We start from the raw sequence: 15,556 nt of genomic DNA on the forward strand, positions 1-15,556 counted from the left end.
CCACCTACTCGCCACCCACCCTCTCCAAATCCTCTCTTGCCCTCGGTGTGGGGTTTCCTGGGTGTGGCCTGGCCTCCCTCACTGCAATGAACCAGTGAGCCCCACTCTGTCAGACAGCAGCAATCTGCCTGGGACCCTGGTCTGACCGGGCCAGGACACCCGGTTTCACCCTTTGCTAGGCTGAAATGGCAAGATGTGGGCCATCCTGTATTTAAGCTTTGGCACCATGTCACTAAGTGCTTTGTGACATTAGACAACTCATTTTACCTTGGGCTGCCTCCCCGTGACCCAGTCATACCAACACCCCCAAGGGTGACCCATGGAGAGAAGGCGGAGGTCCCTCGGGATGCGTCCTGCCATGAGGTAGGTGGGGGAGGGCCCGCAGCAGCGACCTGCTCCCAGGCTGGGGATCGCAGGGGATGGCACTGACTCTCTGGCCGCTGGGACAGGGTCGGGAGGCACTCACCTGGCTGAGATTGAGAGGCTGCTGCTGCTGGAAGTGTGGGCCCGGCCGCTGCTGCCGGTAGGCGATGGCTCCGGACGAGCTCCCTGAAGAGTGACCGCTGGTGGAGGTCACGTTGCTGGAGGACTTGGACTTGTAGGATGGGTGCTGGCCTGTGTTCACTGTGTGAGGAGGAGCGACAGGTCACAGACTGCTCACGTGTCCTCTGCTGCCCAGAAGACCCTGCCCCTCGAGGAAACAACGGCGCTCTTCAAGGAAGTAACGTGTTCCCGAGACTGGCCAATCAAAACCAGCCTCGTCTCCCCCAGACCCAGTTAAGAGCCTGCCCGGAGTCCGGACAGGCCACCAGGCTTTGGCTGGCCCCAGTGGTTAGGAGGCCGTCCCAGCTTGCTGCACTTTAGGATTCCCGTCTGGTGACACTGAAAAGCACAAGGAGAGTCTAACAGAGGAAAGGAGGAGGCGTCTGTGTAGCTCTTCATGCCCTGTGGGGCTCTGAGATCCAGAGACACAGTGACAGATAAGCAGTGTATAGATGAACAAGCCTCAGAAAAAGGACCACACGCTTCTGAGGGAAAAACAACCCATGGTCCCTAGTGTGAACCGGGCGAGGCTGGGGCAAAGGATGTTAAGTATGAATGAAGCATCCACCACAGTGAGCAGGCCCTTGACGTGACTGGGTTGGATCAATTCCATTATAAATTTCAGAGTGAAGAGATCAAAGTCAAAGAGGAGATGGCTAGGGCCAGCAAGAGAGAACACTGAGTAATTGCTGATGGAGAGAAACATGAAGAGTGAAGGTCTGGGACACCAGAAACTTGGGGATGGGAGACTGGGGTGCACAATGAAGTCTACAAGGAGCCTCCCCGCGTCACAGGCAGCAGCTCCCTCTCCAGGAAAGCGAGGGCTGCCTCACTGGGGAGGGAGGCGGTGGGTCCTGAGACCTCCAAATCTGTGCATTGGCACCTGTGGGTCCTCTCATCCCACCCACTGAATTAGAACCCCATGGGAGGGGGTGCCTGGGAATCTCTATTAGTAATAAGCAGCCAGGCCCTGGTGTACAGAGGTATGTTAAATAAAGTCAAATCCAGTTAGATTCTCAAAGGCCTTCAAAGCCTGGAGGGTTGAGGGGTTTGGAGGGCCCACTGCAGGGAAAGAGACAGAAAGCCGCAAATGTTGGCTATCGGCAGAGCTTGGTTCCTCCCCTTTGCTCAGCCGTGGTGCTATCGTGATGGGGCCAAAGTCCTTGCAGGTTGGCATCAGGCCACATCCGTGCTTGCTGTGTGGGCCCCAGCTGCAGAGGCTGTCTCTCTGCCCCTATTTCAACTTTCTGGGCACTCTGTGTGGTAATTCTATTTGAAGGAGAAACCCTGAGCTCGAGGTATCTATAGCTTGAGTCTGCAACAAAGAGGTTGGGAATTTTCGATAAAATGGTGTGACAGAGTCCAGCCTGCGCCTGTCACCACCATTGCGGGGACAGGGAATGGGGCCTGGGTCAGAGCAGGAGACCCCAAATAAGTGAGGGGGTCTTGCAAGGGACCAAGACATCAAGGTGGGAAGCCAGACTCCTGCAAGTTCCAGCCACATGGCCTTAGTCGAGTTACTTAACCTCTCAGTGCTTCTACTTTCATGTCTGGAAAACTGGGAGAATAATGGTAACTCTTTAGGGTGGTCATAGGTGCACAGCAGTTAACGTATATAGAACGTGGAGTAACTGCCACATGTTAAGCTGTTAAATGCGTGAGCTGTGTTAGCTCTTGTTAATGTCTTTATTATTGAGCCTTGTCCCCTGGCCAAAGCTGATGCTCAAGGAACAGATGTCTCCTCCAAGCTGGGACAACCGAGTCCTGTCCCCTGGAAATGGGAGACTCCGGGGTAGGGTGAAGCAGTGCTCCAGGAAGCAGGCGTTGGGCCCCCAGCAGCCCAGGTCCCAGGAGTTCTGGCTCCTGCCCAGCCTGGGACATAGTTGTCGAACTTTCCTTCCGCTCTCTTAATTCCTTCCAATAAATTATGAGTCTGAAGGCGTCTAAGTGCAGAGTTCATTCAACTATCTTCCTAAAAGAGCCATAACTGACCCAAGAGACGGGAAGAGGTTACGTGAGAACCCCTGGGGCTCCTCCCTGAGCTCAGAACCACAGGCGGTGAGTTCCGTGAGAACACGGACTGGGGCCTGCACAGCATTCATCGCGACTTGGGCCCAGGGAACACCTGGGAGTTCCAGCTGTCTACAACCTGTTTGTACCTTGGCTCCATGGGCCTCCTGGGCACCAGGAAGCTGAGGAAGGCTACTTTTCGGATTTTTCTGAGACTGGGATGATTTTGTGGTGTTGAGAAAATCCACAGGCTGAGGACAAGCAGGTGCTGGAATAAAGTTCCTTCCCGCCTCTTACCTGTCACTAAAAAGGCTGCAGCACATCCTCACAGGAGAAAATAAATCTCTCTTCACAGTGGAAAAGTTATCCCATGGGGTTCCCCAGAGATGGCAGCACGGGCTGCTTCAGAACCAGCAGCCTTACTGCGGAGAGAGTGACCTCCCCCTGCTCCAACTTTTTTTTTTTTTTTGGTCGGAAATAATTCTCAGAGACACTCAGCGGTTCAGACATCACGCAGTTCTCGGGAAAGGCGGTGGGTAAGACCTCAGAGCCGTGCCCACGGGCACACAGCGCAATGGGCCGAGGACCTGAAAGGCGTGAACTGCGGCTTCACAAATCTGTCCTCACTTGCCTTTGTGGTTTCTGAAGACACAGAACTGCTGTTATGCCTGCAAATCCGGCCCTCGGCCTCTTCACCTGTCTTCACTAAGGGTTGGAGCAGGTGGTCTTAAAGTTTCAGTAACTCTCCTCAAAATTTTGTCACCTCTCATGGAATGGCAGCAGCACCAAATGCTGACAAAACTCCAAGCTGGAAGATTTCTTTCTTTTTTTTTTTTTTTAACATTTTGTTTTGATGTTTATTTATTTTGGAGAGAGAGAGCATGCAAGTGCGCACGAATGAGGTAGGGGAGGGGCAGATAAAGAGGGGGGGACAGATGATCTGAAACAGGTTCAGCACTGCCAGCAGAGAGCCCGAAGCAGGGCTTGAACTCACGAACTGTGAGATCATGACTGAATGATCTCAGCCACCCAGTGGCACCTGAGTGACTGAGCCACCCAGGTGCCCCCAAGCTGGAAGATTTCCAACCTGTGGAAATTTGGCCACTCTCTCATGCATCCTTCATCTTGTTTTAAAAGGCCGGGAAAAATTTAGCACCAGCTACCTTTAAAAACAAACTAATTTGCAGATGAGCTCAAGATCTATCTTGAGCCATTATTCATCTTTTAAAGGGATCATTAGCGTCACAGAGTCCCCCTGAGGTGTCTCGGAGCAGGGGTGTTCCTGACATAACAAAGTAACCGAACTCACTGTTCTCATGTTCCAGTTCTCAGTCCCTGATCTGAAATCCCTGGGGCCACATGTTCATTTTTGAAATTCAGAATTTCAGGTTTTAGGTTCAGTGTGTTAGGTTACCCCCAGCATAGCCGTGGGCACCACTTCGTAATCAAAGCCATGAGGATTCTTGCTCCAAAAAACACGGATATTCTACTAAGCAGCACAAATGACTATGACAGAGAGACTGTGCATGGGCCCCGTGTTGATTCAGGCCAGGCTTCACCACCAATGGGTTTTCTATAAATGTAAAATTTGGTGTTTGGAGTGTTTTGGATTGCAGATGAGGAACGACTGTCTTCTCTTCCTGCTCAATAAAAGGGCTGGGCTTCCTTAAAGGGTTTCAATGACATCTTGAGCCCTGTTAATTAGGCAGGCGAGCCCTTCACACTAAACTGTGTGCATCGCGGGCTGCATCTTTTTTCTTTTTAAAGATTTTATTTTTTTAAAGTAAACCCAACGTGAGGCTCGAACTTCCAACCCTGAGGTCCAAAGTCACATGCTCTACTGACTGAGCCAGCCAGGTGGCCCCTCAGAAGCAGCAATCATAAGCTGGTGCGTGTAGGGCTGCCTGAGGACTTGAGGGTCCGTGGCAATAAAGATTTAGGGGGTCAATTTCCAGGTTCCCAATGTGCAAATGTATCTTTTCCTGAACTGATTTCCGAGCACTAGCATCCACTGGCTTTCCTTTCCCACCTTCTCGCTCACATCCACACGTCTCCTGTTCCTTCTGGAAACTTAACATGGTGCGTTGCCTCCAGGCATGCAAAGCCTGACCAGCTGCTGAGGGACAGAGAGACCCTCGAAAGCCAAGCCAAGCCGTGTGCAGTAGGAAAGTGGAAGGCTGTCCAGTCTTACCTTATTCAGGCTGCAGACTCTTTTGTAAACTCCCCCACCCTATCCATCCATTCACGAAATAGAATTTGGAAGTGAGGCGGTTGTCATGGGGAAGCCGGTTCTGACAGAGGTGACATCGGCTTTGGCTGCCTGGCTGACAAGGAGTCAGCTGGGGGGTAAGGCAGCGTGCCCGTGTACCCGGGGAGTTGACTGTGCAGCTCCAAGGTCTTGACAAGCATTTAAAGTACTTCAGTAATGACGCACCACATACAACGTGGTGGAAATGACGTCCTTTGCCAGTATTTGAACTTAAAAATGTGCGACGGATATCGTTGTAAACATTTAAGGGATACATGAGCAGAACAGTGTGCGGGCCGCTGCTCTAAGGAATCCTGTCTCCTGGGCGAACCACTGTGTTTTACAGGTTCCTTTAGTCCTAGAGAGGGCTGCTTCCTGCCCAAGTTACTACTAAACCCTTTGCCTGGGTAGAGAGAGAGGGTTCTGGAAGAGAGATGGCCTGTGTCCCACACTATGTGGGCTGGCCTCTAGGAAAGCTCCTAGAGACCCCATCCTCAATTCTGCTCTTCACCCTTAGGCCACTCTCAGGGGCAGAACCTGAGTGGCCCATGCCAAGTGGCTCCTACACATGGCAACTGCCCCAAGAAGGTTCCAAGATCTTCTGGAGCAGGTGACACAGACGGGTGTCACCTTCCTGATGAATAGCTCCCTGAGTCTTTTTTTTTTTTGAGAAAATGTTTGTTCAGTGTGTGTGTGTGTTGGAGACAGAGAGAGAGAACAAAAAACGAATGGGGGAGGGGCAAAGAGAGGGAGACAGCGGCTCAAACTCACAAACTGCAAAATGGTGACCTGAGCCGAAGTCGGATGCTTAACCGACTGGCCAGCAAGGGGCCCCAATAATAGCTCCTTGAATCTAAGCGAGGTCTTTTTAGGCAGTTTGTTCCTCTTTCCTTCTAAATAATGCTTCTGTGAAGGTATTGTCCGCCCTGGATGGGCTGATGATGGTCTGTGGGAGGAAGGCAGATGGCTTTTGGTTTGTTCCCCGAATTCTTCCACTGGGGAGCATGAACAAGGGAGTCACTGAAGACAGGCTACCGATCTGGGCAGAGCCACTAAGTTTGCTCGGGAAGGTTATGTTCTTGGTCTTTATTCTAGAGTGCACTGGTCAGGGTGAGCCTTCAGGGGATGGAAGGACTCCTTTTTCTCAAGCAGCGTGTAAGCAGACAAACACAGTCGCCATGACCTCTCCTCCCAACAGTGAGCTCCGAGGTGAGGCCGTCGCCCTCACCTGCCCAGACTCAGGGAAGGTTCTTTCCACACAGGAAGCTGCTCTACCACTCGGGCTTCTTCCTGCCGGAAGTCGGTCAGAAACTCCCTAAAATAGGTGTCATTCCCCACCTACGGATAAGGGACTGCGTGGCTTTTATTTCTTCTTTATTGACCTAGTCAGAGGGAGAGCCACTGTAAAGGCAGCGAGGTGTGAATTATAGAATTAAAAACTGAAAATGCTGCTTATGCAAAGTGATGGTAAGCAGAATCCTGCCCTGGCGGCTTGAGTGAGGTCCTCGGGTGAGGACCGACCATAACCCGGTGCTGACACACAACACAATCGCTAGTAGCAGCAAACAGGCAAACCAGCCTGTAGAGAGAAGGTCCTGGCCTGCCCTGGCCCCAAGTTACCTGGCCCCAGGCTATCACATTCCACCAACACTTCGCTGGCCTGGGTTTTCAGGGGTGGCACGATGATGGTCCGGGGGTTCCCAGTGCAGTGATTCTCCAGGCTCCCCTTGGTGTCAGAGGCGTTGGCATGGTGCCCAGTGCGGTGCTGCACGGAGTAGGGGCTGGTGTTGCTGGAGGAGTCGGAGTAGGGAGAGTCGTGGACCGTGACGCAGCTGATGACGTTTTTTCTCTGCTTAGAGACAGTGCTGAAAATGGAAAGGGAGAAATCAGAACCACGAGAAAGCCATGAAGTGAGACACCAGCCAGAGTTCCAGAACTGGCTGTGTGACAAGCCCTTCACTGTGCTCCTGGACAGGGGAGGGGAGCGGGGCAGGAGAGGGGGTGGGAGTGGGGAGAGCGGGCACAGGTGTCACCTGTCCAACCTGCAGCAGGCAGACAGGCGAAGACACGAGAAAGGGGCTGGAGCTGGGCCAATTGGTGTTTCTGGAAACCAGAGAGAAGCTTCCAGGTGGACCTTGGCTTCTCCCAAGCCCCCTTCTCACAGCAGACTCAGTAGAGCTGCAGGGGAGGTGCCTATAGCCCAGAGCTGTGTGGCAACACCCCCTGGGCCACCAGAAGGGGACATCTCAGCAAGTAGAGGGAGCCCAGCAAGCCCCTGGCATCCCAAGGCCCTGGTGCGGGAAGACAGCGCTGGGAGCGGAGCACCATCAGCTTAGGCTCGGGGCCTGGGAGACTCAGCAAACTCGGGCAGGAGGGAGCAGGATGCAGAGAGAGGGGCGGATGAAGAGTGAGGGTCTGGGGTGCCTGGGTGGCTCAGTCAGCTAAGCGGCCAACTTCAGCCCAGGACCAGGGAGGGGACGGCTCCGTGTCTAGGTGAGGTCAGAGGGGCTCCCGCGGGGGTGATGCCTACAAGCGAGTCATTTGGACTCTCTGGACCTCCTGTATCTGAAGCTTCATTCGGTGCTGATGGGGAGGGACCAGCGATGGAGGGCTCTTGGCCAGCACGCATTTTCTTTCCTGAGATATTTATGTTTGTGCGGCTACTCAGAGAGCCAATTCTGTCTGCCTCCAAGATGGGCTGGTGGGATGACGGATATGGAATTTGTTGCTTATTGTGAAGGTTTTAAAAATGGATTCCATCTATTTTTGTATATTGATCATCTATTTTTAAGAAATATCGATTGCCCCAAGTAAGACGGTCAGTTTCCAACTCACTTGCTAGGAGAAAAAGCTATTTATGGAGTGCCTAATGGAGCCACAACCCACCCCCCCAGCTGCCACAATGTCTTGCCCAAGGTCACACGGCCAATCGCAGGCCACACTCTTTCCAAGATAGATGTCTGCCACCCTAAGGGCAGCAGAGAAGTGGGCAGGCTCAGGAGCCCCAGGCAGCGGGCGGAAGGAAGCAGAAGGAACGTGGGCTGTTAACCTACAAAAGGCTGTGGGGGCTGAGATGTGAGCCCACGGAAGGTCTGAGCCCCTGCTCCCCAAAGCCTGATGCTACTGCCATCTGGGCTGAATACTTCTCATGGCTGCACATTGTGTCCTTCTCGGTTTAGGGTAGGAGTGTCCCTTGCTCACGATGTCTGTGGGTAAGAACATGGGCCCTGTAGCCCGGGGCCCACCCTCAGCGTATGGTGGGTGTGTGGCCGTGGGCAGCTAGCTGCTCGGCCTCTGAGTGACTGTCTCCTTATCAGCCAAATGTGGATAACAGCAGCACCTACATACACAGGCTTATGTTGAGAAGTGAGAAAACAACACGGAAGTGCTTTGAATGGTGTACGGCACACAGTAAGCAGAAGTTGGCCGTTAGTATCATTATTGGTTGTGTTACCTTATTTAACATGTAAAAACAGGTTTGCAAGGACAGATCTAGGCAAAGTGAACTCTATCAAGGTACGGATTCGACGGAGAAGTTTCTGGTCTATGAATAAACCAGAAGATTGATAACGAAAGAAATGAAAACTCATTAGTCAGAGATCTTGGAGATCTTTGGTAGGTGCTATGGGGAATTCCTGTACAAAGAAATAGAATACATGCTCTGCCCTGGAGGTGATTAAAATTTCAGTGGGGGCCTGTGTAAAAACATGACAAGTTAAACAGTAAAAGCTCTAAAATAATCGGTTAAAGAGAATAATGGATGTCACAAAGCCTTCTGTGATGAACTGTCAAATGAGTCATACAGATGATAATTGTTGAGAGCTCAAAAGAAGGCGAGGAATGAATTGAGTGCATATATTTACAGCTCTTCACGTTAAGTTTGATAAGATATGTTTTAATTAATAAAGACCTGCGCTTCCCACTTCTAACGGCTGAAATGCAAAATAATCCATATGCTTGTTCCTCACAAAGCTAAACACAGAATTACCACAGGACCGGCAACTCCACTCCTGAGTAAATATGCAAAGGAACTGAAAGCAGGGACTCAGAGAAACCCATATGCCACTGTTCACGGCAGCACTGTGCACACTAGCTGAAAGGTGGAAATAGCCTAGGTGACCATCAACAGATGAATGCAGAAGCAAAATCTGGTACATCCATACAGTGGCATATTGGCCATAAAGACAGAGTTTCGAGCATGCTACGATACGGATGTCCCTTGGAAACATGCTCGATCAAAGAAGCCAGACACAAAAGGACAAATATTGTATGACTCCACTTACCTAAGGTACCTCGAATAACCAAATTCATAGAGAAAGTAGATTCAAGGTTACCAGGGGCTAGGGAAGGGAGGAATGGGGAGTTATTACCTAATCGGTACAGAGTTTCTGTTTGGGGTGATGACAAAATTCTGGAAATGGTGGTGATGGCTGCATACATTATCAACGTACTTAATGCCACTGAGAGACAAAAAGGCAAATGGGATTAGTGGGGGTTGGAGGCAGGTTGGGGGGCATTGAGATCTGGCACAAAAACCAGGAAGTGGGGAACCAGGAAAAAGTCCCTGAGGCTGTGGAATGAGGAGGGAGCAGTGGAAGGAGGGAGCACTGCCTTAAACAACAGACAAGGAGCTCTGCAGCTGTTCTCTGTGGTTGGGGGGAGGGGGTGGGTGATGGAAATGACTGTCTGTGCACGGTCTGCTGTGTATTAAGCGGTTACTAAAGGACTCCCCCCACCCCCACACCACGCACATGCCATCACAAAGTGTTCCCGGTTCCTGAGGGGACACAGGGACATGCACTGCCCTGTCCTTCACTCTCAGCTTCTGCCACAGCCAGTTGTGCATAACTGATGCACATACACAGTGGCTCATCAGGTCACTGCACAAAACGCAGACGTGTTCTGTGGCAGGTGCACGTCCGTGGGTGTGGAACCCCACCTGAAGAACAGAGCCTGGCTTCCAAATGTGTCCTGGGGGCTGGTGTTTGTTCTAATCCTGGCTCTGCTGTCCATTCACGCCCTGGACAGTGCTCTGATATTAGCATGACCCCGGACATCCCTCCACTTCCAACCTGCTCTGAAATCCACCAGGGGAAGTGGCACGAAAGGATCCATTATGAGGGTCCCACAAAAATTTATTCTTGAAGACATTTAAAATAGGATTTAGGGGGGGGCGCCTGGGTGTCTCAGTCGGTTAAGCGTCTGACTTTAGCTCAGGTCATGATCTCACGGTTCGTGGGTTCGAGCCCCGTATCAGGCTCTGTGCTGACAGCTAGTTCAGAGCCTGGAGCCTGCTTCAGATTCTGTGTCTCCCTCTCTTTCTGACCCTCCCCTGCTCATGCTGTCTCTCTCTCTCTCTCAAAAATAAATAAAATATTTTAAAAAAATAGGATTTGGTTTACACCTAATTTGGAGAGGTAATAAATCTCGAATTCCAGGCAGAGGGAAGAGCAAGCATAAAAGCTCAGAAGCAGGAGAGTATGTGCTAGCCTGAAGAGGAGTTAAGAAGTGTATCTTACATGTGAATCCAGACCTGGCCAATCCCAGGTCTTCCCCGGGTTCTAGGTAGTTTAGAGAACAAGCAAACACACCCACACACACACCACTATTTCAGCCAAACTGTAATAAAATTCCAATTGGACATATTGAAATTCTTCACTTTTCAATTTAAATTGTGGAGAAGTTTCACCTCAGCATGAATGAAAGTCTAAAACACAATGGGCCACTTCGTGACTCAGTGAGCTTCGTATCACCGAAAAAGGATGCCTTGCTGGCAAAAGTCTTACAACAGCAGACAGCTGAGTCTGGGAGACCTGTGAGAATTTGGGGCCATCTCCTGATGGCAACCCTCTAGGGAGGGGGTCAGCCTTTCCACCAGAGGCTGCAGGCACTGCATGTCAGAGCCTTGCTATCTACCAAGGAGTGTGGGATAAGATCTGTAAACAGTTCATGGGTCTCATCCTTTGTTTTCCAAGTTGACAAGTCCCTCTGCCCAATGAGCAAATAGGTTCAACACAGTCCAGAACTAATTTACCTACCTTTTTGTATTTGCCTGTGACGGGTTGGGGAAAGGTGAATTAATTTTGATAGCTTGGTTTTTACTCTCTTCTACTGTTAAAATTTTCCATGCTCCAACTGAATACACGATGCAGATTCAACAACAAATGGGAAGCAGTTATTTAAATGAGTCACTTTCAAAATGAGCACCCATTTGATATTTACCATTATGGATTTTTTAGGCTCCTATATACTGATTCTATTGGGATTCATTCTACTACAGTTGTCTAATTATTACTGATAGCTTATCAATCTCATTATGAATTGGTTAATGGAACTGAGAGAGTCAGGAGTAAAATGAGAAATATAAGCTTAAATGGCCTTGGCAGAACATCATTTCTGAATAAAGAGCAAAGCTTCCAGAGTTCACAGTTACACTGCGTTGTGATGGTGACAGCTGGTGTTCATCATTTTAAAATGATGAAAAGAAACGAGGAGCTAGGAAGTACAGAAATCGGCCCCGATGGGGGAACTCTTGCTGGAGGAGCGGAGGCAAGCCTGTGACTCATCCCCTGTAGGGTCCTATCTGGAGTGTTTCTGATTTCTGTTTGCCAACCTCAGTCAACTTTCTCCTTCAAGACCAAGGTTGAGACTCATCTCCACTAACAAACTTTCCTTGATTACTTCACCGCCCCATTCCACGGTCAATGCTGTATGTGATAAAAACTGGGCGTGTCTTACAACACAGATTAGTAGTCCTGGGCAGCATTTTTAGGATGCACAGTGGCTGTTCCAAGTACTCCACAGACACTGATCTCTGTCCTCACAGCAAGACTGTGCAGTAAAGAACATTCCAATTCTGACTTCACGAATACTTAACGTGGGATCTACCCTCTCGATCAGATTTTAAGTACACAGTAGCGCGCTGCTGACTATAGCTGCAGCGTTGTACAGCGCATCCCCGAAGCTCGTGCATCTGACTTAACTCAAGAGCCGCTGGCAACGGAGATTCCGCTGCTTGAGTCTATGAACTTGACTATTTTAGGAATCTTGTGTTAAGAGGTTCTTTGCTCTTTGCAGAATTTCCTTCTTTTGTAGGCTGAGTAGCATTCCATTGTATGTACAAGTTATGTTTTCTTTAGTGATCATCCGTCTGCTCCTCTGATGGACACTCGGGCTGTTTCCAGCTGTTGTCAATAATGCAGCAATGAACATGGGAGTGCAGATGTGTCTTCAAGGTCCTGATCTCACTCTTTTGGATAAATGCTCATTATTTATTTGGATAAATAAAAGTGAGATTATTGGATCAACGGTAGCTCATTTTTCATTTTTTGGAGGAAGCTCAATACTGCATGTTCACACTACATTCCCACCAACAGTATGCAAGGGCTCGAATTTCCCCATAGCCTTGTCCACACTTATCTGCTGTTCTTTTGATGACAGCCACTCTGATAGGTGTAAGGTGATACTTCGTTGTGGTTTTGATTTGTGTTTCCCTGATCATTAGTGATGTCAAGCATCTTTTCATATAGCTGTTGACCACTTACGTGTCATCTTTTAAGAAATATCTATTCAAGGGGCACCTGGATGGCTCAGCCAGTTGAGCATCTGACTCTTGATTTTGGCTCAGGTCATGATCTCATGGTTTGTGGGATCAAGCCCTGCATCGGGCTCTGTGCTGGCAGCATGGAGCCTGCTTGGGATTTTCTCTCTCCCTCTCTGCCCCTTCCTTTCTCGTGCACCCGCACACTCTCTCCCTCAAAATAAATACAAAAACTTAAAAAAAAAATCTATTCAAGTCCTTAGCCCATTTTGTTATCGAGTTAGCGTGAGCATGCTCTCATTTCGTCACCATGCCATTATCTTTTACCCCACCCTTCCTACCCCCAAGCTCTGCAAATGTAAACTAACTATAACTCCTCTTTCTGGTTCTGGCGACAGTGTTCTTGCCTAAGCACGGGACATCGAAGCACGAGCCATGGAGTTATTCACATTGACAGGTGCCTCAGCTGATGGAGAGGAGAGCTGCTGGCTCAACCACCTTCACAGGGACGCATGTGGCTCTCTGCCCTGTTCCCACGCCCCCTCCACCCAATTAGAAATACACGGCTGAGTACATTTAATCTGCCCTTGTGAGGAGAGGGACCAGAAGCTGATGCCTCCAGGTTAATGCGCTCCTTCTGAAGTAGCACTTCGCTCTCAATTTAAAGTCATTAGTGAGAATAAAAAAAAATCTACATTTTAAATTTGGCACATACATTCTACTCAAGTTATGTTATTTACATGTTTATATGTAGGTCTCTTTCTTAACACACACACACACACACACACACACACACACACACACACTCACCAGAAAGACGGTCTTGCAGGACCACCTTCCTGAGAAATCAGAAGCAAGGTGTGGAAGAGCCCTGGGCCCGGTCCTCACCTCACCACACACAGCACAAGCACGTATTCCTTCTCCTTCCACCTCCTTCCAGAACCCAGCCACCGAGCGCCGCTCTGCCCCTCTGCCTGTGACACCCAGCACTCTCCCGCCCCTCTTCCCTCTGGCCCATGGAAGCCACGATGGGTCAGTGATGGCTTGGTCACAGGCTGAAGTGTTAGGACAGGCTGCTGGGGATGGTCAGGTGCAGGGTCCCCTCTTCAAAATGCTGCCCTTTCGTAAAAGGAGCCCCGTAGCCACACTACTCAACCCGCGGGGGTGTTCTGAAGGCACAGAAGAGGACGTAGAGAGGAGGCGGTGACGTCAGCTTTAACAAAACATCTTCCTGTCTCCTGAGAGTAAGATGGCTGAAATCTCCTTCAACCTGGGGCTGTGTCGCAACTTAAAACGCAAAACAACAAAGCCCTTTCCTACGATGCCGCGCGTCAGGTTCCCGTCTCTTCACTGAGGCTCACAAACCAGGAGGATGAGCAGAGGAGGGGTGTGGTTGCAAGGGGCCATGGACGTGGGGCCACCTTGGGGTGGCTGCGCCTGGCTGATAACACCTGAGCGTGGGCGTTCCCCTCTGTTAAGGGGATGTCAGTCTTTCAGGCGAAGCTCTCTTGAGCAGCAGCGAATCAGTGTCCTGACGCTGCCTTTTATCTGTAGTAATTATTCTAGTTTCACAATTTAGTGTAAAGACGAACATATAGGGTCAAATATTTTTATAAAAATATCTATAAAATTTTATAATTTATAATTATATATATTATATATAATTTTTATAATTAAAATTTTAAAAATATCTAAAATGCTGAGTGATGTTAATGAAGCAACTTTCCTGAAGTCCACATTTTGGTAACACCGGGCATAATTCTCTGGAGTGGCCGCCTACACGCACAATGGGATGTGACAGGTGGCAGCGCCCTGCTGACCTCAGGAGATGAAAACCCGTCCACCAGAAATATCCAGGTACTCGAATGAATAAATACATGAAGGAATAAGGAGACTGGACTGAATGGTTTCTAGCTGTTCAGTTGAAATGAGCCTCTCTGGCCACACATTTTAAAAGCCACCCTCGTGGAGCGCCTGGGTGGCTCAGTAGGTTAAGCGTCCAACTCTTGACTTGGGCTCAGGTCATGATCTCGTGGTTTGTGAGTTGGGCCCCGCATTGGGCTCCATGCTGACAGTGAGGAGCCTGCTTGGGATTCTGTCTCTCCCTCTTGCTCTCCCCCTCCCCAGCTCATGTGCTCTCTCTCAAAATAAATAAAACTTAAAAAAAAAGAAAAACCTTCTTAAAAAACAAAACTACCCTCATGACTGAAGCTTGTGTGATACAGCCTCTAAAGGGCAGTTTCAGCACACAGCAAGGTTAGCAAAGAGTCTGAATAATAAGATATGCACCAATAAGCTTTGTTCAAGGAGATTTCAAGGGAGAGAAGGCAGCTTATTCAGCACAGTCAAATGTTCCCCTAATCAAAATCACTTCTAAATAATTAAAATAAGACTGGTTCTACTACTTCCTCTTAGGGGACCCAGAAAAATTACAGTTTGGTTTGTTTTCTATCTTTACAACAATTCTCTAGCCATGCCCGCAGAGCCCCCTAGTCCAACAGCCTCTCACTGAGAAAAAGCAGGCCGCTGGGTCTTGTTGGCCTTCTTACTTTAAAACGTCTTCTTGAGGAATCATCAGAAGAGCTGACCTGTGCCCTTCTTGCTGCTAGAGCTCAGCACTGTGACTGATGCCTGGTGCCCAGTCGGGGCTCGGTGGACATGCTCTGGACCCCCCACAGCCTTGTCCTGGTGCCCTACACCCAGCGGGCGTGACCATGAGAGCGTGGTGGCGGTCAGAGGAGTTCACATTTGTCAAGGTCGTAACCGAAAAGAAATCAGTTATTTTTGCCAGTAATGAAGACTGCCGTGTCTTCCTTAGCATGGGACCCGAATTTCAATCCTGCTCCCCAGAACCTTCATCAGTTGGGACGAGTCACTTGTCTTTCCTGGGTTGTGGTTTCCTCACCTATTGAGTGCAGTGGAACTACCTGCTGTGTATACCCTACTGAAAGACACACAGGACAGTGCCAATGGGAGCACTTAGTAAATGTCTGTCATGACTCCCCTCTTCTTTAATCTGCTCACTCCCAGCCTGCACCTTGTGCTCTGGAACCTTCCTCATAAGTAGGAGCTGCTGACCATCTGTCTGCTCTGGTAACAAACAGCGGCAAACATGGGGGTCTGCAATAGTAACTTTGCCTTGGGGTTCCTCTAAAAGTTCTAGGCAATGTCATCTGGTCCCAGAGACTTAGCGACACCCTCAAATAAGCCTAACA

The 15,556-nt window shown here is 49.6% G+C and overlaps 1 protein-coding gene across 5 annotated transcripts in view; it reads right to left on the reverse strand.

Moving 5' to 3' along the window:
* The window catches only part of HIPK2 (homeodomain interacting protein kinase 2), a 176,660-nt gene that overhangs the window by 1,326 nt on the left and 159,778 nt on the right, over positions 1 to 15,556 (reverse strand). For all 5 annotated transcript variants that reach the window (XM_039233991.1, XM_039233989.1, XM_039233988.1 and 2 more), the window contains 2 exons: positions 6,422 to 6,666; positions 467 to 624 (listed from right to left, as the gene is read on the reverse strand). In XM_039233991.1, coding sequence (XP_039089922.1) covers positions 467 to 624; positions 6,422 to 6,666 — 403 coding nt within the window. The remainder of the gene's footprint in view (positions 1 to 466; positions 625 to 6,421; positions 6,667 to 15,556) is intronic.

The sequence above is a fragment of the Hyaena hyaena genome, unplaced genomic scaffold (genome assembly GCF_003009895.1).
Source record: "Hyaena hyaena isolate Hyena2069 unplaced genomic scaffold, ASM300989v1 scaffold_82, whole genome shotgun sequence".
Classification (NCBI taxonomy): domain Eukaryota; kingdom Metazoa; phylum Chordata; class Mammalia; order Carnivora; family Hyaenidae; genus Hyaena; species Hyaena hyaena.